A 22,662-nucleotide genomic window follows, 5' to 3' on the forward strand; every position below is an offset into this window, starting at 1 on the left:
ATTATGAAAAATAATCTCGATGAAAAAAGTTGATCTTATTTTGTTTCCCAGTAATTTTTTGCTATTATTATTATTCCTGTCGTTAAAGGTATCAGTATACTAAGAGTAATTAATGTTGCAAATTCAGTGGTGTACTACAGATTACCCCTACGAAAGGTTTGTGCTGGAAAACTGAAAAGGAGCTATGTCTTCAGTTAAGAGAGATGGTGTAGGAACAGGTGAAGAAAGAGATTAAATCAGAGATATTCCTGTGGAAAGGAGGGAGCTGCCCACTCACTCAAAATTGAGAACTTCTTAACAAAAATAACTGGAACCTGGAGAAGAATATCCCGCACACAAACCTGCAGATCACAAAATGTAGAACTGTCACAATGTATGTAAAACTTCCTGGATGTTGCAGCCAGCATGAGACAGTCCTAGTCTCCTCCCCAGAGACCTCCTGACACTGTCTCTGCTTTCTATTACTGTTTCTTTCTTACTTTTGTGCCTTACTGGGAATAAAACCTAATATTGTGTGATAGAAAATTAGTGGATTCCAGATAGAGAGTTAAGTGGATTAAGAGTGGATTCCTGCAGAAAGTATGCCTTAGTTCTTCTCCTGCCTTTTCCTTTTCTTTATTTTGTCCAAAACGAGACTAGAAGATTGCTTAAAGGTTTTCTATTATAGTTTACCTTATTTCACATAAAGAGCAAATGTGGATTTCTACTTAAAAATCACAGTGAAAGAACAAGATAGAGTGCAAGTGATAAAGCTCAACCTCTTCCTCAGTTTCTTCCTCCCCCTACCTCTTGATATTACAATCTGTGACTTTTTCTAAAAGCATTGAACATGCATTGAATATCCCTTCATTAACACAGTTGTGTAAACATGATAATTTGCAAAATAGCTATGAAATACTAACAAATCCTTGCTTCAGTTCTGCAAAAGGAAGTTACTGGTCCCATTTGGCAGATGAGAGAATAAAGGATAAAGTAAAGCTGCTTCTCAATATCAGAGCTCTGAAAGCTTTAGAATCCAATATGTATCCACCTCTTTAAAGATAAAGTAACATATATACATTTTGCTGAACAGTGTGGTATTGTTAATATGCATGACAACAGACAACAAGTTGCCTGCCCAGTGAACAAGCAGCAGGTATATTCAGAAACCCCGTAGAAAGAGAAGTTGAAAGCAACATTTTGGGGAATTCCACAGTATTGGCTGTGGTTTTGTCGGTACTTGACATGAAATACTGAAATACCTTGTTTTAAAAGAAATAAAATGTATTTTTCTTCCTCTTTCTTCCTTGCTGCAGAAAAGAGCTGTGCATAATGACCATGTGTCAGCTCTTCACAAGAGTAGAAGTTGAGGTAAGAATTAAAAATGTTTTTGTACTAAGCTTCAGCATCTGAGGAATTTATACTTTAATATAAATGCACTGTTCCCAGTATTTTCCCCCACTTCAGAACAGAAGTCAAACTTGCCTGTTAGAAAATAAATGTTGTGTCCCAAAAGATGAAACTGAAACGTGAAAAAATAAGCAGCTTTCACAGTAGCATGTGTCCCCAAAGTGGAACTGAGTTCTTAGCGTTGATGCACTTCTCAGAAGAGAAGAGAAAGAGTTCCCTGAGGAAGGAGGGAATCAGACTGCTCCTTCTAGGAATGCACATTTCTGTTGCTGTCCCACACTGTGAGCAAGTAGCCTTTCTACTCCCAGCAGTCTTGTGCTGCCTGCTCCTACTGTGCGTGAATGGTGATGTGCATCCCTGTCTAGTGCATCCCATCCTTCTGACACACTGTGGATGTTGAGGATTAACTGTGAACCCATCAGCGAGTTTTAGAGCTGCAAAAGTTACAGCTTTTGGAAGGCTAGGTCAAAAGCAGATCACAGAGGTAGTTTTGCTGTTGATAGAGATGTGAAGAATTTTTCTTACAGGACTGCAATTTGACTGGGAAGATGTACTTAGTAGTCTTCAGATAAGCAGCTGAGTGAATGAGATCATTCACACCACCTCAGGAGGTGAAGAAACCAAATTCTTCATCCCTAGCTGTGGTTTCTGGCAAACTATTTCTATGGATAATGGTAGGTGAGTTTTCAGAAGGGGACAGAGGTGGCGTTTAACCTGCCCGAAATTTAGGTTGCTATCTGAGCAAGAAGTCAGCCTCAAATGATGTAATGACCCCTTTCGAGGCCATGACTCATGTTGGCATAGATAAAATGTTTAGAGTTATGACTTCATCTCACTCAGTGATGACACAGTTTACTGTGTCTATATGATATGCCTGTACTTCCTTAATTTAAGAGTTACATAACTTCTGAAGAGGAATTGCAATAATCAGAAACCTTATCTCGGACCCTGAACAGAGCTGACAACTGCTTATAAAAGGAGTGAACTCTCAAATCTTTATGTGAACAGCTGGGCCTTGCCTCTCCCAGGGGAGAAAACTTTCAGCTGTAAATGGAAAATTATTTTGGCTATTTGACAGATAACCAATTCCATAAACTTACTGTTTTTAATCATAAAGTGGTGGCATTCTTTAAAAACAAGCATAAAAAAGTCTGTTCAGGATGGACTGCATTTATATGGCATAGTTACCACTATATTAATGCATCACAAGCAACTGCAGAATAACTGAAGAAACATACCTAATTATAACCTAATTAGCAACAGGGTCTTCCAGTGAACCACAAGCAACAACTTATACTTTAAAATTGCTGGATTATAGATTTAAGGGTAAGGTTGCAGGATGGAGAGTAGTAGAACTCTGATAAATGATAACCATAACTGAGAAGAAGCACGGTAAACAGAGCTGCCAGCAAACACTGTAGACTGAAGCAGAAAGAACAAAATACTCCTACGCAAACACTGCTTTGCAAGCAAACAGATGCTGGTTCCTGCCACATTAGATAATAATTTATCTATAGTATTTTTAGTACAATGCTACTTCAACTTCACACATTTTAATGTTGATTAAATCCTCGACAACAAATGTGTTCTCATTTAGATATCCAGGGTGTTTCCTAGGCTTGGGAGGAGAGAAGGTTGAGTTTTTGAGGAGGTTGTCTTACTCTCTGCTTGGAGTTCCAGAATTTTACAGTATTTGTATGCAAGTAGTGCCCTACTTACAATTCAGAATTAAGATTCCTTAACATTTTTATCATGGAAGAAACTTATCAGTCACACGCTGAGAGATAGTTAATAGGTAGGTACAAGGTGGGACTGCAGCGTGCGTTTTAAAACATTAAAAATCTTACACCATTCCAGTATGTAACAGCACTTATAAGGGATCTTTGAGTGTACAGTATTTCAAGACTCTTATTCTTACTAGTGTAGCGTTCAATTTGCTAACTAACTATGCATTTTGTCCTTCTTTAGGAGTTTGACTTTTCATATTAAAGCAGCTTTTATCAATCTTTTAAGAGGCGGATTTGGACTGAATCTCATTTGTGAGGCTAGGGCAGAAGGGGCCGAGAGGTTTCTAAGACAGTTGGGACCTCTAGTGTCCAGTTCCTTCATTGCATGGCTGATTTTTTTTTCTCCTGTCTTTCCCTCATTCCAAACAATAACACAAAATTGTCCATTTTGCTAATAAAGTGGTAATTATTGAAATGATTGGATAATTCGATCTCTTTCAGTTTCTGCCTGTTCATGTTCCTACTGAGGAAGAAAAGAAGGATCCCATCCTCTTTGCCAACAGAGTACGACAAACCATGGCAACGTATGTAATCAGTAAAGAATAAAAGCTTTAAAAACTTTTGTATCCAGCAATTCCATGTATATATCATAGCCATAAAGTATAATTTAGTCAGGTCATAGGTACTATACGTATATATATATATATATATAGGAATTGCTCTAGCTTTTCACTAAGACGCGTCAGATTCCTACACCCAAATGACCTGATTGTTTTTACGTGGAGCGTAAAGAAGGTTGTCTTACATTTGAATACAATATGTTCAATTCATGGAAGGCTGCAATAAATTGCTCCTCTAATTGCTTGGTGAGAATAACTTAGTGGTTTGTTCTGTAAGGTTACTGGGCAGCATTTAGAGGACCGTAAATCTTAAAATATCATGATACTGGCATAATGTTGTTTCATATTATGGTTCTACAGGTTCACAAAGTGATACGTATTGCTTTTTCCTACTTGCAGTAGTGCAAGAATGAATTATCATTTGGTTTGTATTGTTAACATTAAAGCCAAGCTAAGACAGAAAAGGGAAACGGTCAACTAAAAATAATTTTATATAAGACATTGATATTAATTTTTTCTTAATTTTGTTTCAGTGCTTTGAATGTGCCGGTCACTGATCACACTTTTGAAGATTGCAGACTGATGATTTCGGCAGGGCAGCTGACTTTACCCATGGAAGCTGGGCTGGTGGAGTTCACCAAAATTAGTAAGAAACTCAAGTAAGAGAAGTTTTGCCTTTGGTAGCATAATTACTGCACTGCTGCAGGTGCTGATGGCCATCTACAAAAGGATAAATAAGCTGCCAACTAAATTGGCCATGTGTAAATATAGCATATTTAGGTAGACAACTTTCATACATAAACATTATGGAAATCAGATATGAGGAAAATCCTAGCAAGAACTAATACCACGTATTTTTTGGGGGGGCAGTATTACAAGAGGAAAAATGCATTTTTGTAATCTTTTAGGTAATCTTCCTTACCAAAAGGTGAGGAAGATAGAGCAGTGCCTGTTTTAGGCATGTGATGGTAATCTTGGTGCCCAATTTAAATTGTTTTTATGGAGATGCACAGGCATCTTCTTTCTGGCCTGACGCTTCAGCCAACTGTTGCAGTTGTACAGTGCAGCCATGTTTCCTTAGTGGTGTCAACTTTTTCTGTCTGGATACAGTGGAATTTGAGGACTGAGTGGCTTCATTATTCAGTAACTCCATCAAATAACCTGGCGTGGCTGTGGTCAAGTGTAAAGTATGTGCACAGTGAATATTAACATTAACTTATTTGTTATATATCCATTTATAGAACTCACTCTGGAGCAGTCGTCAACAGTTACGTGGCAATCCTAATTATTCTTACGGAGGTGCAGGGGTGTATTTCTGCAGAGAGATCTGATACTTTTCAGGCTGTAGTGATACTAGCGTTTGGGTAGAGAGTTAGCAGGTAGAGCCAAGATCTATTCCCTTCTGGAATTATTAAGTATTTACCCTGTAGCATGATGTGAATTTATGGTAATGAAAAGCTGTCTGCTGGGCTAGCGTATTTACTGGAGAGATGATTCTAGGTTTGGGAAGTTACTCTAAGGAAGTCAGGTATACCCAAGCACGACACTGTCTACTTTTAATATTAATAACCAGGAGGGGCAGTCTTTATTGTGGATTTCATGTGAAATATCAGGTTGGAAGTATAGCTTTACTAATGCTGTACTCACATGCGCTGTTGGGCTATTTTTCGTCTTTGAACACTGTCATAACTCCTACTGAAATTCCATCTGTCCAAGACCTGCTGTATAGAAATATCTCCTCTCCCTCATGTTTGCATAGCCTAAAATGGAATCATGTCAGAGAGCAGTTGGATACCTTTGCTGCTATTGCAAGTGCTTCCAAAGGGGGAAGAATTGGAATTGAAGAGTTTGCAGAGTACTTGAAGCTGCCTGTTTCAGACGTCCTCAAAGAGCTGTTTCAACTCTTTGACAGGGTGAGTAGTTGGTTAACTGACGGGAAATCCTGTTTGCAATGTTTTTTTAAGAATCGCATCCCGAAATTCATTATGTCCAGCTTAGTGAATGCTTCTTGGTTAGCAATTCCAATAGGCAAGATAGCCATCTCTTACAGTTTCCTTCTTAAGTTTCAATGGAAGAAGGTTGGTCAGTTTTTATCTTGTAAGGTGACGGCCATCTCTTGGACCAAATTGTTTCACCAACATCAGATGATAATCTTCATGCTGGTAATGGCTGATTATTTCCTTTTGCCTACTCCAGAGTTTGAGCTTATGTACATTCTGACACCTAAAGTAACTGATGTAGTTGTACACAGATAATTTAAAGCAGATTGAAGCTGACTAGAGTGTACGTTCCTGGGGCGTTTGTGGAAGGTGCTGTCAGACACTATATGGACTCCTCTTGCCATAAAGGAGGCTACGTATTAATCTGATCATTTAGGCTTTCCTCCATAGTCCACGGCGATCTCTCCCACTTTCTGCTTCTCTCTGAAGATGAGAAAAATTGTTTAGTGGATGCACCCCTCTGACTATACCAGAAGAATCAGTGACTACATCATAGCATAGAATCATCTTACTGCTAGGCATCCAATGTGTGCTACAGCCCAAACAGCACGTTATGCAAGTGTTTGTAAACTGGGGTTTATTTCTTGTCTTAGGAGCTCTCTCAACTCAGTATCACTCTTGCTGATCAAGTTAGCTTTAGCAGTACACTTGCCCTTGGGAGGTCACTGTGTTGTATATGCTGATTAAAACTACTCCAGGAATTTTCCAGATAAAAAAGTTTTACAAGCTCTGAAATAGAGAAGTCAAATATATTCCTCAATCACTGAATGCACTGAAGCTCTAGCAGAGCTAGATATTCATGCGTTCTTCATTCTTACCTCCCCACCTTGGACCATTGGCTTCTATGAACATGTAGCCTGAGTCCTGAAGCACAGTACATACAACAGAAATATGTTGTGGCAACCAAAATAATTAAGGGCAATTGAGACTCCTTTCACTTTCCCTATCTGGCACAACAGCGTCAGTGAGTAGAATTAGCGACGTAATGCTCAATTCACTAAAAAATTGAAGGCATAAAAGATTGCAAGAACAGACAAGACTCTAGTAAGCTTTCACTGCGTTCATCTTTAAGGAGATAGCTTATACTGAGGAACAGTCACACTAATGTGGCAGGACTCTTTTCAAATTGCTTCAGTTACGAGCACAGGTATTTTAGAGTTCTGCTCTGTAGCTTTCAGCCTCATCATTATTTTTTCTTCAAAAAAGATTTCTCAAATCACCTGAAGCCAACTATGCAGAGAAGAAAAGAAAGAGAGGTGTAGCAACAATTGGCAGAAACTACTGAGGCCTGAGATAGCTTTGGCAGCTGGAGACATGCACTGACATGGTGAAGTCTAAGCATGCAGATAAGCTGCATTTTGCCAACGCCCAGCTCAGACACAATACAGCTTTGGAGAGCTACAGCAGCACTGCATCTCTGAGTAACTCTCTTCAAAAAATCTTCACGATGTTCCTTGCGAAAGCTTTGCTGAGTGGAGGAAGTGGCAGTGGTCGTGGAGGGAGCCTTGCACAGGGCCTTGGAGGTCTCCTAACAGGAGGTGGACGTGGAGGTAATCTTGGAGGACTTGTTGGAGGTCTTGTCAGTCTTATAAGTGAAGCAGCAGCTCAGTATAATCCAGAGCCACCTCCAGCTCCTTCACATTTTACGAATGTGGAAGCTTATGAGAGTGAGGAGATCAGACAGTTTCGTCGCCTTTTTCTCCAGCTGGCTGGAGATGATATGGAAGTGTGTGCCACAGAGCTAAGGGACATCCTGAACAAAGTTGTTTCCAGACATCAAGACTTGAAGACAGATGGCTTCAGCTTAGACACATGCCGTAGCATGGTAGCCGTCATGGACAGTAACATGAATGGTAAACTGGGCTTTGAAGAGTTTAAGTATCTGTGGAACAACATCAAGAAATGGCAATGTGTGTACAAGCAGTATCATACCGAACAGTTAGGCGCTGTTGGGAGAGCTCAGCTGCCGGGTGCCTTGAAGGCTGCAGGATTCCACCTGAACGAACAACTCCTCCAGGTAATCGTGCGCAGGTATGCCGACGAGGATGGTAGCATGAATTTCAACAATTTCATTAGCTGCTTGGTACGAATGGACAGCATGTTCCGAGCCTTCAAGTCCCTGGACCAAGATGGAAACGGACAGATCAAAATGACCATTGAAGACTGGCTGCAGCTGACCATGTATTCATGAAGGCATAGCAGAGAAGAATAACCTTCATCTGGAAGATACGCATGGATATGTAATCCTGTACTGTAGCACTGTAGTCTTTTCCTTGTTCTAGCAGTAGACAGCTCAGCTTAAAGTATTGCATTTCCTCTTGTGCATGAATTAGTCTGCTTTTCTATGGTGGGGGGATGCAAGTTGTCAGTTGGACAGAGAACTATCGCTGAACTCTGAAGTGAAGGAATGTGTTCAAGGATAAAAGATTAGTTATTACTTCACGTAAAATGGTTTGTATATGAGTATAGTTGTTATAGAAAAAGTTCATAATTTTGGTGTTGCTTTGTGATGTTACTGTTCTGATTTGTAAGGATTCACTAAACTGGAATAAAGCTCTGCTTGCCAGAAGGCAATTGCTAGTAGAGTCTTGCAGTAATTTCTAACAAGGGGAAGAACATGAGAGGTGCAATAACTATGATGATTTACATAATCATATTAAATTTCCTTCCTGCTGCTTTTTCATGCTTGTCTGCTGAAGCAAAACCTGAGTGGTATTGTCAGTTCTACCTGCTGGCCACGTCAAAATGGAAGACTTACATAAGGCTACTTTTTATAACCTTTCTCATTCCTACAGTTCTGTTAACTTCTCTTTTCTTTCTTTCCTTGGAGCCTTATAGTTATAATGAAAACAACTTAAAATACTACAGTTATATTTAGAGAACCTTGCTGTAATAATCCAGTCACATAGCAGACAGACAGCCAAAATCAGCCTTTGGCTGAGTTAAATTTTATCAGGGTGCTCAAGTTTTGCAGTTCTGTCCAAGACATCAATTTTGGAGTAAAGGAAAAAGGAATAACATCATCTATCAAAGGTAGCTTTCTTTGAATTAAAGATTACATAGTTGATGAAAACAGTCCTTGCACCGCAACGTAGCAAGGCAGTGCTCTGCTGCTTTAAAAGAAAATTGTCTAGGGTGTGTACTAGCTGACAGGAATGTGAAAGTATGAGTGGAGTAGAGCAATGCACGGCAGTCTCCAGCTGTAAGAGTCCACATGCTCCTCCTCTCCCCAGGGAGACCTCGGTGACTGATCGAGAAACCACACAATACCTGCAAGGCATCTGAATGCTAATTGCATACTGTTGTTTGGTTTTGTTTCTAAATTTCCATAGCTTTGATTTCAAAATCTTGCAGTTACGCTTGGCAAATAGTGTTTTCCAAACTGATGAAGTCTCCTCCCTGCTATACTTGCAGAAGCCTTCTACTTGCAACTTGGGAAAAAGTAGCTTGAAACTTTTGCCCAGACTTTTTTCCTCCTGCGCTTTGTTTAATACCAAACTGGGTGACAGTAAAAATATTCATATTGGCCCAAAATGATGATGAAAGAGGTCAGTTCCTTCCTAATGGCATTTATACCCCTCCCGGTTATTCAATGGAAAAGCACAAAAGTTCCCCACAGTGGTGTTTGGGCTCTGAATAATAGGAAAGGGGGAAAAGGCGATACCTCTTGGTGAGCACCATCCTACCAGGTTTGTTTCAGAATATCCCTCTCTGACTAGTTAGAACTTGCATGTAGCAACAGGCAGTGGAAATTTTAGAGTTACAACCTGTCAGATGATGAGCCTGGATATGAACACAAGGCGCATCTGTGGTTCTGCCTCAAACAGTCCAGTTGTAGCCTCTTGGTGGTAGCCCTGTCAGTGATTTGGGGTATACTCACCTGACCCAAACAGGAATGACTACACGCGCGACACACACACACACACACACACACACCCACAAACACCCACACACACACGATTTTTACTGTTGCCTTATCAGTGAGAAAAAGATTTTCAGGCAGTAATACTTTAAACCTTATTGACTGCATCTGTCTTGCAGAGAGCTTTGCCAGCTGCATAAAGCTAACTGATGATCCAGCCCTAATGTCACTCTGCAACTATAAATCGGAGGCTGTGCATGACAATGAAATCTCTCTTGTTTCCCAAAGTGTAAGATTTACTGTATTATATAAAAAAGCCAACCACAAAACCCTATTTACCATACCATGCTATAGTGAAAATAGTAGTGGAAGACTAGTTACCTTAAAGAAAACAAAGGTAGTTGAGAGTGTTTTGTGTAACAAATACAAACATATATTATAAATATTTATGTTCTACTTTGATATTTAGAGAATTGGAGGTCAGCTCACATGTTGCTTCCTTAAATTGTTCTTGGGTGCATAGGCTGCAAACAGCTAGATATGCATAGAAAGACTATTGCAAGTGCTTGTTTGCAGTGGTGGTACACAAACACTGGAAGTTTTCCTGCATTTTCAGTTTAACTCCCATCTCTTTTTCCAAGCAAGAACCCAATTATCTCTCCTTAACCAAAATGCCAGAGCATTTGGAAGTTAGCCAGCATCCTAGGGTCACAACATGATCTTGCAAGCATAATAAGCTTATTTCCTACTCAGATGGCTAGAGTTTTATGTATCAGATTGCACTCAGCTTTGATTACTGGGTTTTAGCACTTTCATTAAAGTAATTTGACCCTTATTAGCTCTTGTCATTTTTTTATGTGTAGCCAAAGCTGTCTTAACTGGCTTCAGAGGTTGTTTTTACTTAGACTATTTTATTTAGAGTTTACTTCCCAATTCTTTTCCTGTGATATATAAATTCTAATGGCATCAATCAATCCTTTGCTAAGAATGCAGTCTGTAAAACTCTGCAGAAATAATATTCTGTGGATCTTTGAACAACTATCTACGCTCTTGCTTCAGTTGTTTTAAGAGTTTAGGTTTATGATACATTTTGAAGATAGCTCTATTATTATTGTTATGAGATCTAAAATGTAGCCAAAATATTTAAAGGTGACTCTGCAGCACAATGAGAGCACAGATTTGTAACTAAAGTAGCATTTATGAGAGAACATTGTCCTTTTCTAATGATTAAAAAGCGTCAAAAGTTATAGCCCTTAGATGCACACAAAAGTAACTTAAAGACTAAGTGCTAACTGCTTTTGCTAAAAAAGTTTCCTTAAAATTCACAGGCCTTTAAAGTATGAGATGTTCAAACGTTGCATGTCTTCAAAAAAAGACTGGATAGACCATCAATATCATGAAAATAAATTGTCCATGCAAACCAGTCTGAATTGGTTTTGCAGACTAAATAAAATTGTATCCTAGCAGTTTTAAATCCTCTCAAATATATTGCTTGATAAAGAAAAGTTAAGTACTGAATCCATTATTACACATATTTTGTTAATCAAGAACTGTTTTAAGACCCAAGTACAATAATAGAAATCCCTATTTCATAGTACCCAGTATTTTCAAAGTAGCTTTAGCACTTCTCCACTGGCAAGCTCCATATTCCACTACCCAGCAGCAGAAAGCCAGGAACAGAAAGGTTAAGGTTGGTATGCTCAAGTGGCCATTAGAAGCTGGTAGGAGAGCCAGAAATAGAATCTAGTTCTCACTGTTCACTACAGATTTACCCAGGAGAACTCCCCTCCCACACTTAGCTGGAAAAGATTTTTTGTGCTGTCCTCAGACCTAAGGAGTCCGCTTTTTTAAAAATCTTTTCTTCTCAAATTGTACAACACATTACCCACAAAAGGAACACTTTTGTGGGCCTTGAAAATGTTTTTTGATGGACACCCTTATTGTGCATGTTCCAAACTATGATCTAGTAGTCATCTCTACTGTGCTTTCATCAACCGCTCTGTATCCCTTGACCTAACGCTTACATGTGGCTTCTTCCCCAGACTGGATGTTTCTCAAAACCCTCAAGAAACTTTCAGTGAGGTCACAAGAACGCTACTGACTTAAGGATATATTTCAGTGGTCCTCTGCATTTTCCCTATCTGCAATGCAATGCAGCTTACGTAGAATTAATCACAAGCCCCATCAAAGCAAGCTTCAAATGTTTTTTTGATGTAGCTTTGTAGTTAACACATTGAAATGTTCATTCAGATCAAAGCTGGAATTACCAGAAAGACTTTTACAATTAATTCATTGCATTTCTGGCTTAAAAGGTAGGACAATGTAAAAGCTTCAAATAACATGTAGGGCAATGCATTTATTCAGAGAATGGCTTAAAGTAGACCACGTAGATTTACTGCATCATCAGGCTGTTTAACACGAGACAACAGCCCCATTGTTATTCTAGGATGGTGCATTGTTTCTGAACTACACCCGAAGTGCCAGTACTGTATGAACAGTTAGACCTACCTTAAATACATATATTCCAGTTCTTGTTAGAGGCTTCTGGGAAGTCATATGCTAAAGAAAAATTTGTAAGTTGTTTTAAATCTTTAGAGAGAAATTGATTCCCAATTTCTAGCTATTAAAATTACATGTAATACTTCAGCCCCAGTATTACAGATATTGAGCATATTGATAGTATTTTTTCCATGAAGAACAAATACCTTTGATGTTGTAAACTGTCTTAGTGCATGTTGTATAGTTACAGACAAGCTTTTAAAGTTACTTGCTATATTAACTGTAACTACTACCATGCCTATTTTGATTCCAGAATGGAGATGGCACCATCGACTTCAGAGAATATGTAATTGGTTTGTCTATTCTTTGCAACCCAGCCAACACAGAAGAGACTATTCGGATGGCATTTAAGGTAAGTACAATTTAGCGTAAATCCACAAACCTGACAAATCAAGACTGACTGTAAATCTGTTAACTTTCAAATCATAGGTTTATAGCTTCAATCTGTTATGCAAATGTAAGTAATTCTCTTAAACCAATTGACATTTAGAGCGTGATGGGTAGGGGGAGAATTGCAGGCATGGGCTTCATAAAAAAGGGTTTCAAAAGCCATGTGAGGGCACTAATGAATATGTAACTTGGCAGTCTAACTCCAAGAATGATTCAGCAGCACTTGCAGTTTTTTCGCCTGAGGATTTTTCTGCTGTGATTCTTCAATGTCACAAGCAGACAATAGATGGAGCAATATCCTCTTGTGGGTCAAGTGCTCAGTAGAGTCACTATTGATAACAAAGAGGAGAGTGAAAAAAAATTAAGAAGGGCTATTCAGGACTGGCATACACAAAATCAGGCTGCATCTAAGGTCATCTGCTTGTTTGTACTATGGTGTCCTGATAGTACAAGGAGCAGTAGCTGCTTTCAGATCTCAGGTACAAGCAGGCAGTGTGTGACCAGGGATACTGAGGGTTATGAATCCCTGAATAGGAAAAAGCTCAAAGGATGTTTTTTTAGTAGATCTTTGACACAGATTCAGTTATTTTACCCACTAATCTGTTCTTATGAACCATATTGAACTATATCGTGAGATGTGGATCATATTTATCTTAAACTGGACACATTTTCGTACCAATACATACTTCGGAAGTACTAGAATTTTTATGGCAATCCATTATATTCACTGGCTGCTTTACAGATAACCACTACAGCTGTTCCAAGTGATTTGTGCTTTTTCAGGGATGTTTTATCGCTGCAGATTTCTATGAAGAAGCAAGCCTAGCAGCTATTTTTGCTGTTTCATTGTTTTGTTTTCTAGACTATACTCTTCAATGTCTTAACAGTTGCACTGATCATAAAATCAGTAATTTGTTTTAATTCCCAGTTTCAGTGGGAAATGACTGGTTCAGCTGGTAAAAGCCTGTTTCAGTCTGAAATGGAACTATGCATTTACTTTTGCTGTATGTCTTCTCTTCCACTAAATATACTTTCCTTCACAATGGGAAAGTTTGCCTGTAGCAAGTACTTAGGAATTACAGTCATCCACCCCTTGTATTTCTCAAAGGCTTGATTTACAGCAAATGCTTACTGTCACTGCACAGGGAAGAATGGGGTGATCAGTGTGCATCTACTGCCTGCATTCCGGTCACCGGATTTCCTCGTTAATTACAATATTTCCTTGGTGGGTAACAGATCACATACACTAAAATTTGGGTGTTTTGTGTCAGAGCATAATCTGTAGCAAGTTTAATATGAGGGTAGATGTGCCATAATTAAATGAAAATTAAGTCTAAAATCTAAGATGTTCCAGTATACAGTGGCTGATACCACTAGACCCTTAGCATAGCTTATGGTGACAATAAACATAAACCTTTCTTTATGTTTTGTTTTTATTGGTTTTGTATGAGTTTTATTACTGAACTAACGCTGTGAGGTTGGTTTGTTGTTGCAGAATGTTCTAATCCTGACGATAGCACGTACATTGCTCTGCTAAGTATCTGCTTACTCTTACTCCATATAAAATACATAAAATTGTTTGCAAGAGAAAGTACCTGAGATACAACCAGTCTCTTCAAAACCCAGACATTGTTTGCAGGTCACCTCTTGAACACTAGAAGCCTAGCATGGGTGGCTGATATGCATAGAAGGTTCATAGACGAACTGATGCTAAAGTATTTCTGTATGTTATGTCTTTTCCAGCTCTTTGACAAGGATGATGATGGCACTATAACAGAAGATGAATTTGCTTGTATCATTCAGTCAGCTCTGGGGGTGCCTGAGCTTGACGTTTCTGTACTCTTTAAAGAAATAGATGCAGATGAAACTGGGAAGCTGTCCTATGGTAAGTTATATCATTTTGTAACAAAGAGCACTCTGATAGTCATATTGACAGTGAGAGTTTTCTATCTTTTTTCTCCTTGAAATTATCTGATTGTTTTCATACACTCTATCTGGAGAAAACTGTCTAAGCACAGACCTAGATACTTGCAAGGAAAGTGACTGGAGATCAGCTTCAGTAAAAGGAACAGGTGCCGAAATTTTCTTTGATTCTGTTGCAGTACTATAGTATCTGTATTTTTTATGTATTTCAGATGAGTTCAAGGACTTCGCACTCAAGCATCCAGAATATGCGAAGTTATTTACTACATACCTAGACCTACAGAGATACCATTTAGATATGTTGGAGGAGGATTACAGTGAGTCACCTGAAGTCAAACACAGTCCAATTAGAAAAAGCACAATCCCAGTCTCAGAAGCAACACCACTAGCAAGAAACAAAGTCTGTCCTGAAGGCTGTGAAGAGAATAATTCAAGTAGCTCCGACAAAAAGGATGACTGAGAAGAGTTAGAGAATTCAGTTCTTGAATTCTATGGGATTTATTCCCTACCTATTCATAAGCACAACTGATATACAATAGAGATGGAAGTTACCATTATTATTTTTTTTTTACTTCCATATCAGTAGTTATGGCTAATTGAATGTAAGGGAAAAACCATTGTAAATATTTTGTCCTTGATGTCAGTATCACAGTATTTGGAATGTTGTTCACTGTCTTCCAAGTTCATTCTTCCACAAAAGTAAGAGGTGTGCTAAGAGGGCTATGAGGCTCAGCATGGCAGTAATCTCTCAGAAAAGAAGCTGAGGAGTCCAGTTGTGTAAAAAGAACTGGATTTTTTTTTTTGCTGCTCAATTCCTCTACCTCCACAATGTGTCTTATGGGAAAAAAATATAGCAGAGTGTTTTAATTTACAATATCTCTTAGCCTTTCACAAGTTTCTGAGACACAAATGAGTTACAAGAAGCTGAGAGTTGAAGCTGGTGTTTTCTTTTAGCTGTGCTTATATTTCCCTTAACTACTTGGAAACTATAAAGCCTAAGCTTCTGAACAAGACCCACAGATTCACAGAAACAGCTTTAGGCTTAAAGGCTAGTTAAGGATGGAAAAGGTTGCACTTGTAACAACAAAAAACTAATTGGAATTCCATGATAGCAGCTCAGAGTCTACAGGAAAACGCAGACAATAAGACTCAATAGACGATTTCAAAATTAATAGAATGTTGTTTACAGTTACAACTGTTCAGGATAACATTAGGAGGAACATTTCAAACTTCAGCATATTCTAGTAATTATCAACAGAGGAATGTGACCTTGCTCTGCAAAATTAAAAGGCAAATATGCTGTCAAGCCATACTTCTAGTAGCTAGTGTCTACTGTAAAGCCGTCTCCTAGAAATGTTTGCATTACTGTGCCATTACTCAGTACATTCTTAGGGTTTGATTCATAACCAAGCTCTTCCTAGTTAATGATTTGAGAAAGTTTTGCCTCAGTCCACTCTAATGCACTGGAAATGGGGCCTTTACCTTTTTTCTGTCCTTAATCTGAATGCACTTTATGCAGTATTTAAAATATATAAGTATTTACACAAGTAACTTCTAAATAAAAACTCACAAGGGGCATAATGACAGTATATTTTCAAATTAGAACTGAGATGAGCAAAGCCTAGAATGTCTAGTACCAAAAATAACCTATATTCAGCAGGTTGGCTGTGTGAAATGGTAACCTCTGCCTCTAAGTTATTGCTTGTCTGGCTACAAGTACATTGCCATGTTTAATCTTACTGTGTTTATAATTGTGCCTATCCTGATGTTTCATGTGCTTAAAATAAATCTATATTTTTCAAAGACTTTACCTGAAGAGCAAAGTCTTTTTAGTTCAGTGGGTAGGGTACTCTGTCTGCCTTAAGGGGCTGGGGGACTTCCAGGAAATCATCCTAATGATGTCTCATCTGAAGCTGGCATTGTGAGAAAAATTAGTCACCTCAACCATAGTTGAGAGGTAACAATCATGGTTTTGTGCAATATGAACATTAGGAAATGGTTTTCTTCCACTTTAGAGAAGGAGAAGCAAGAATTAACCTAACCTGGCTGTACCACTAGCTGGAATACAAGATCATTCCTTGGCAAGGATGCTTTTGCCTCACATGTTAAATGGAGTCCTCAGCTTTTCAACCAGCAGTAGCCTTTTCAAAGATGACTTCTATTGCAACCAGTAAGAAAAAGATAAGTGGGCAAAGATGACAAAGACAACCACTTCAAGGTCTTGGAAAGCCAAGGGTACCTGACGCATGCTCCTGTTGAAACCAGCCACGTTGAACAACTGGAGCACTAAACTGCTAAATAGTGTAGCATATTTAAGACTAGTGGTTTTATAAAAACCTGCAAGCTACACAATCACTGGGAAATTAAAGCTAAAAATATTGTGTATATCAATCTACGTAGAATCATAGAATGGTTTGGGCTGGAAGAGACCTTATGATCATCCACTTCCAGCTCCCCTGCTGTGGGCATGGACACCTTCCAGTGGGTCAGGTTACTCAAAGAACCATCCATATCCCAACAGTTCAAGGAAGAAAAGCCACAAATGGGTTTGGTATGTAGCAGTGATTCAACTATGCTCTGAAAAGAAATCAGCTAAACATTAGAGACACTAACTCAATATACACACGTCTGCTTTATGTGCGGGAAGGGAATACATTAATTTCTAGGCATCATTGTGCCTCAGGGAGCTTTTAAAAGGACCAAACTAAAAGCAGTCTGCAATAAACGGGCATTACATTAAGTGGCAGAGCAGGAACTAAACAGAAGAAGGAGGTTAAAAGTACTAAACAGAAAATGGTTCTTAATGAGGCACTGAGGGATGACACCTTTCTGCCTGAGACTTCCTGAGGTGCAAATGCCTAAGTCTATGGGCTGCTTAAGGATCATTTTAAGACCTGTACAGCAAAGCTACTAGAAGGGTATACTTGGTCCTATGTCAGTATAGGAAAAATTATTTATTTAATCAGTGCTCCTCTGTCATGCTGCAACATGGATTTGATGATAAATCCTTCACAGATACCAAAATAAGACACTAATAGAAACTCCATCAATCTTTAACAACAGTAAGAATCAGATGAGGACAAGTCTATTACAAGAAAAAATTCTCTGGGAGAGGCCCACGGGCTACTGTTTCTCATGTTTTCTGATAACTATGCACATACACTGTGAATAAATCTCATTTACGTTATTTAACAGCTAGGCTCCTGTTTCTGAGCATATGAAGGGCAATGGTGCATCACCTAGTGTTAGGATTCCCTAATTTCCCTTATTTGGGTCATAACACCTAGAAAACTGGAGCTTCCTCATTCACTTTGGACAAGGAAAATACTAAATCTGTAAATGCTGATCAAATTCTTTAAGGAAGGTGAATCAAAAGGATCTCCATTGGCCACACTAGAGGTTGATTTCAGAAGGAAAGATCTGATCCAAGAAAATGAAAACTGTATTAGTACTTTTTTTTGCTGCATCAGTGGCACTGTCTAAAGAAATAGAGATGATAGATCCAGGTTTCATGTTAGGTCACGCTGCTATGAGATGAGGTCCTAAATTGCCAAAATCAAATAGTTCCTAGCTAGTTGCTGTCCATCAGTAGTACTATGAGGAGCAGTAACACTTGGATGGAAAGCTTTTGAGTGCCAAATCATATTCCCACAATGTTCCTGTCTGTGTCTTCCTCATCAGCTTGCTCAACAACAGAGCAAGAGTAAGTCCAGTGATTCCCAAATGCTTTGCAAGGGAAATTTTGCAAGACAGCTGTGTGCTCTGCCTGTTCAACCACTAATGACTGTTCACGGGGCTGCTGCATAAGTAAGGGCTGCTTGGCCACATCTGTCACCAGCCCAGCAATCCCCACCAAAAAAATATTCTGGGTGTCAGAAAACCGAGAAACATTTGTTGAGATCTTTTTTCTTTCTATGGTGGTCAGCACACCAAGGCCCTATTCCTGGGCAACTCCTCAGGCACTATGCCAACACAAATAAATACACTGTTCTGCGTGAGCAGGCTTCTAGTGGTGTTTGCGTAGGTGCCAAGGGCTACTCGGAACGCATGGATGTGGAAAATCAGGGCCTGAAGCTTAGAAACTAAATGTAAAACATGTCACTACATACACGAGCACACCCAGGCTCCTCAGTCTGCCCCTGAACTGTTTGACCATAGCCTTCAACAAAGACAGCAGCCTGAGATTCCATGCTAAGAATTACAGAGAGCTCACTTTGAGAACGCCAGAGGGAAAATGTTAAGATCAGTCTTTAACAAAGACTTGGGAGGTCTGTAGTCATGCGCTCTGTATGATTTGCTAGGAAGGCTGGACTCTGGTCAGTGGCCTTTGGCTAACATTTTCCCTATCCGTTTTGCATCCCCTGGAACACCGTGCCTTTCTCTCTACTTTCTCCCTCCACATTTGCACCCAATACACGGCCAGTGCCATCAAAAGCTGTATTCCACAATGATTTAAGTTAAGAAATTGTAAGATTAAAGCATAAAGATTACTGACTTGGGTGTGATTCTGGGGGCACATGCAGGATTCAGGTAGTTACTTTTACTGACATGCAGTAAGAGCAAACTTGTCAAAGGCTGCAAAGGATTTTAATGACATTTAATTAATTAATTTTAAAGCTTTACTCAATGAAATAACATTTATTAGACTGACTAACAGTAGGGAGCGATTTGTCAGCAGTGCTTAAGTTGGCAGACTCTCTGTTACTATACATAGCCAGAGAGGCAGAAAGTAAACATCTTATAGGATTAGCAGCTATGTTCACAGCTGAGATGAAATTTGGACATTTCATTAGTATAAGATTGATTCTGACATTTCATAAAGCCAAAATGCAAACAAAAAAATGTGTCTGATATAAATACAGTATGCAGCACTTACTCAGATAAAGTTCAAGAAGCGCAGCAGGTTTAGTGCCATGACAAAGGAAATACAGCAGGGTCATTTAAGGACCCAAGTTCTGCTAAGCGCTTAAGTGTATGCTTAATCCTGTGCACAGCAATCAGATACCTTTTACTTATTAAAAGCATACAATAATACTAATAACTAGAAAACAAGAAAAAAATCCATGGATAGTTATTGTTGATGTTCTTAAGAATTATACTACTATATATAATACTACTATATATATATATATATATATAGTAGTATATATATATATATATATACTACTATATATATACTACTATATATATATATTATATATATATATAATACTACTATATATATACTACTATAATTCTTAAGAATTATACTATTTTCAGCAAGGAAAAAAGTATCACAATTAATTAAATTTTATTCAAGTTTTCATTTATTGTGCCATCCTCTTAGTTTAAGATGTTCTGTAACAACCAAAGTTTGACTGATAAGACCTCAGAGACACTTGACAATGTTATAATAGGAGATACGTCATGGCCTTAGCTAAACACTATCTACTGTTGTCTTTCTTTAAGCCCCCTGTGCCAAAACAGGTTGAAAGTAAATATATGCCTTTCTTCTATTCTCACATCACTATTATTCTATGTTTTCATGCTATTACATGGCTTCACGTGCTAAAAGTAAATCAATTATGTTGATGTTTTTTTCTTCAGTTAGTTTTTATTAGACTTGCCTAGAAAACCTTCTGTCTGCATTGCTTTATTCTAAACTGGGTATAGGTAAGAGTGGTCATGTTTCCATAGTTTCTGGAAGTCTCCTTGAGTGTGTTATCTCTTGAGTTTATACAATGGCTGCATGAGATGCAATTTAGCAGTGTAATAATACTACAACTACAACAGGAACCATTCAAACCAGTCATGGGTTTTATGCAGGAGATCGGGTATTTGTATTTTCTAAGAACTGCTAGCAAAATTAGGGCATTTTGAGAATGCCACTTAGCTTATGTTTCTTTGTGAATTTGTTATTACCAAGAATACCCACTAAACACACACACAAAAAGTTATTTCCTTCCAATAAATCCAACAAATCAAATTTGTTTGCAGAAATGAGGATCCATTAGATTAAACCTGTCATTAAAGGCCTCTGCAGAGGAAGACTGCTGAGCCTTGCCATAGAGTCCAGTCCATTGCTTAACAATTTCTATGGTTAGAAAAGTTTTTTTTCGTGTTCTAACCTGAATACTTCTGCAGCTGAAGTCACTAGGGTTCATGTTTGCCTTGCTCAAGGAGAATTGATTAACTTCTACATCTCTGCAGGGTAACTATTTATATCTGTACATACCTATATCCAGAGCTTATAAACTCTCGTTTCGTTCTTGTATCTCCCAGCCTGCCTTTCTTAAGCCAAAAAGCAAAACTTCTTTCTTCTTTTGCTGAGAGGTTGCACTTTCTAGACTACTGATTAATTTCTTCTAGGTTCCCTAGGGACAGCACTTCAGCTCCAGCCTGAGCATTCCTCTGTAGACTAGAAGGCTTTCTTTCCATAGTTGCAGTCACTATTCCTGCTTATACACACCCAGACTAAGGCTTGGCTTTTCTAAAACAACACAGCATTGCCACAGCTATCACCAAAAGCCCTGATCCTTAATCAGCTTCCCCCTTTCTACAACTGCTCAATTCTGCCTACTACAGTATCTTAGCTTTACCCTTACTGAATTATAAAAAAAACCAGTTTATCAAGAACATTTTGATCAGCTTAGATTATTGTTAAAAAAAGGCTTTCTTCTAAAAAAAAAAATAAAAATAATTACTTCCCTTTTGTTAAGGACATTATCTTCCTAAACCTTCTCTAAGCATCTGACAGTGCACTAGGAGCAAAGCACTACAAATTAGAGAGACATGATGAAAGCTTAGAGGCTATAATTGTTCAAAAAGAATAATTTCCTTTTCAAAGGTAAACATCAGCCTTGCAGACAAAGATAAGGCCAAGTGCACAATTAGATACGCAAGTCTCTGTTTCTGCTTGTATCTCCTGATATCAAAGATTGCAGGAAAATTCAAAATGTTTTCTTAGAATGTAAAAAAAGAAATTAACAGGAAAAAGCAGAGGAGACTAGAAGGAGTCATGCCAGAACTGCCAGCAGCCTTTAGGAAGGCTGTTTTCCTCAATGCCGGAAGTCTTTGAAATGAGAGATAACCACGAACTACAGCAGCCATTCAAAGCAGAAATCATTTTAAATGTTTAGATTTTGTACACTGGCCTTTTGAATGAAAGCATACCAACCTCCATAACGTTATTTAATTACATGGCTTTGACAGCCTGTCTCTTGTAAGCAGAAAAATATTGTCCATATACACTGGGGAAAGTGAAACAGTTCCATTTTCACCTATGCAACCTGAATGCATGTTTGAACTATTATTAGCTCAAAGCTTCACTAAACCTGAAACAACCTTTGAAATAAATACAAGCAGGAGCCTTTATTTCTTTATTTCTATTTTCTTTTTCATAGAAAAGAGAGTGTGATCCAAAGAGAACCAGCCCTTCAGACAATCACAAGTAACAGAAGACTCCTTTGACAAAACTCTCCATTATTACTCATTTTATTACTACGGGCTTCACTCACAACAGAAGAAACGACCATTGAACTAAGTATTGTATAAAACATGTAATAATAGTTTCTACCTTTCCTGGATATTTAGCACATTAAAAATATAAAAGGCAAAAGGAAGAAACTACCTCGCCAAAAGTTACACAGGAAGGTAGTGCATAGCAGAGATAGAAATGCTAGAGTTCTGACTCCTGGTTATGTGAATTACCCATGGGTTCTCGTGGTGTCCCAAATCCCATAATCAAATTTGACATCCTTTTCTTTAACGCTCCCACTGATTTTTTTTTTTTCCAGATGCTCAGCATCAGATCACGAAAAGCACAGATTAAACAGATTTGATCATTTATGGCAAGATGGTGCATTTAGGTGCATTTAGCATCTTTTCCTTTATCAAAATACTCATACTACTTCTTACCTGCAGCTATCTCTGACTTGCTTGCTGTCACTAGGCATTTTCAGTGATATCAAGCCTGATATCCATTATAATTTGGTGCATTCTAAGGCACAAAAGAAAGAGATTTCAGGTCTCCATACAGCTAGACAGGGCAACACAGGCAAGCTCTGCCCCAGCAGACCCCACCCTGCCAGCACCAGTCAGTGTCTGACCTTCTGGTGGAGTCAGTCAGTCTTAATTTACTCTTCTTCAGTCTAATGTGAACAACTTAACAGTAGACAAAAAACCCCGCCCCTCCACCTAATCTCTTATTATTT

The 22,662-nt window shown here is 38.5% G+C and overlaps 2 protein-coding genes across 2 annotated transcripts in view; both read left to right on the forward strand.

The window, feature by feature from the left end:
• The window catches only part of LPCAT2 (lysophosphatidylcholine acyltransferase 2), a 32,271-nt gene extending 15,991 nt beyond the window's left edge, over positions 1 to 16,280 (forward strand). Inside the window, exons 8-14 of the mRNA XM_054078864.1 lie at positions 1,296 to 1,350; positions 3,618 to 3,700; positions 4,270 to 4,395; positions 5,496 to 5,649; positions 12,411 to 12,509; positions 14,291 to 14,432; positions 14,683 to 16,280. Of these exons, the coding sequence (XP_053934839.1) occupies positions 1,296 to 1,350; positions 3,618 to 3,700; positions 4,270 to 4,395; positions 5,496 to 5,649; positions 12,411 to 12,509; positions 14,291 to 14,432; positions 14,683 to 14,930 (907 nt within the window). The 3' untranslated portion in view covers positions 14,931 to 16,280. The remainder of the gene's footprint in view (positions 1 to 1,295; positions 1,351 to 3,617; positions 3,701 to 4,269; positions 4,396 to 5,495; positions 5,650 to 12,410; positions 12,510 to 14,290; positions 14,433 to 14,682) is intronic.
• On the forward strand, positions 5,514 to 12,004 carry CAPNS2 (calpain small subunit 2). Its single transcript, XM_054078865.1, has 2 exons — positions 5,514 to 5,649; positions 6,943 to 12,004. Exon 2 carries the CDS (start codon positions 7,061 to 7,063, stop codon positions 7,925 to 7,927), a length of 867 nt encoding a protein of 288 aa, XP_053934840.1. The 5' UTR covers positions 5,514 to 5,649; positions 6,943 to 7,060; the 3' UTR covers positions 7,928 to 12,004.
• Positions 16,281 to 22,662: the final 6,382 nt, after the last annotated feature.

Source organism: Cuculus canorus, chromosome 13, assembly GCF_017976375.1.
Source record: "Cuculus canorus isolate bCucCan1 chromosome 13, bCucCan1.pri, whole genome shotgun sequence".
In the NCBI taxonomy this organism is placed as follows: domain Eukaryota; kingdom Metazoa; phylum Chordata; class Aves; order Cuculiformes; family Cuculidae; genus Cuculus; species Cuculus canorus.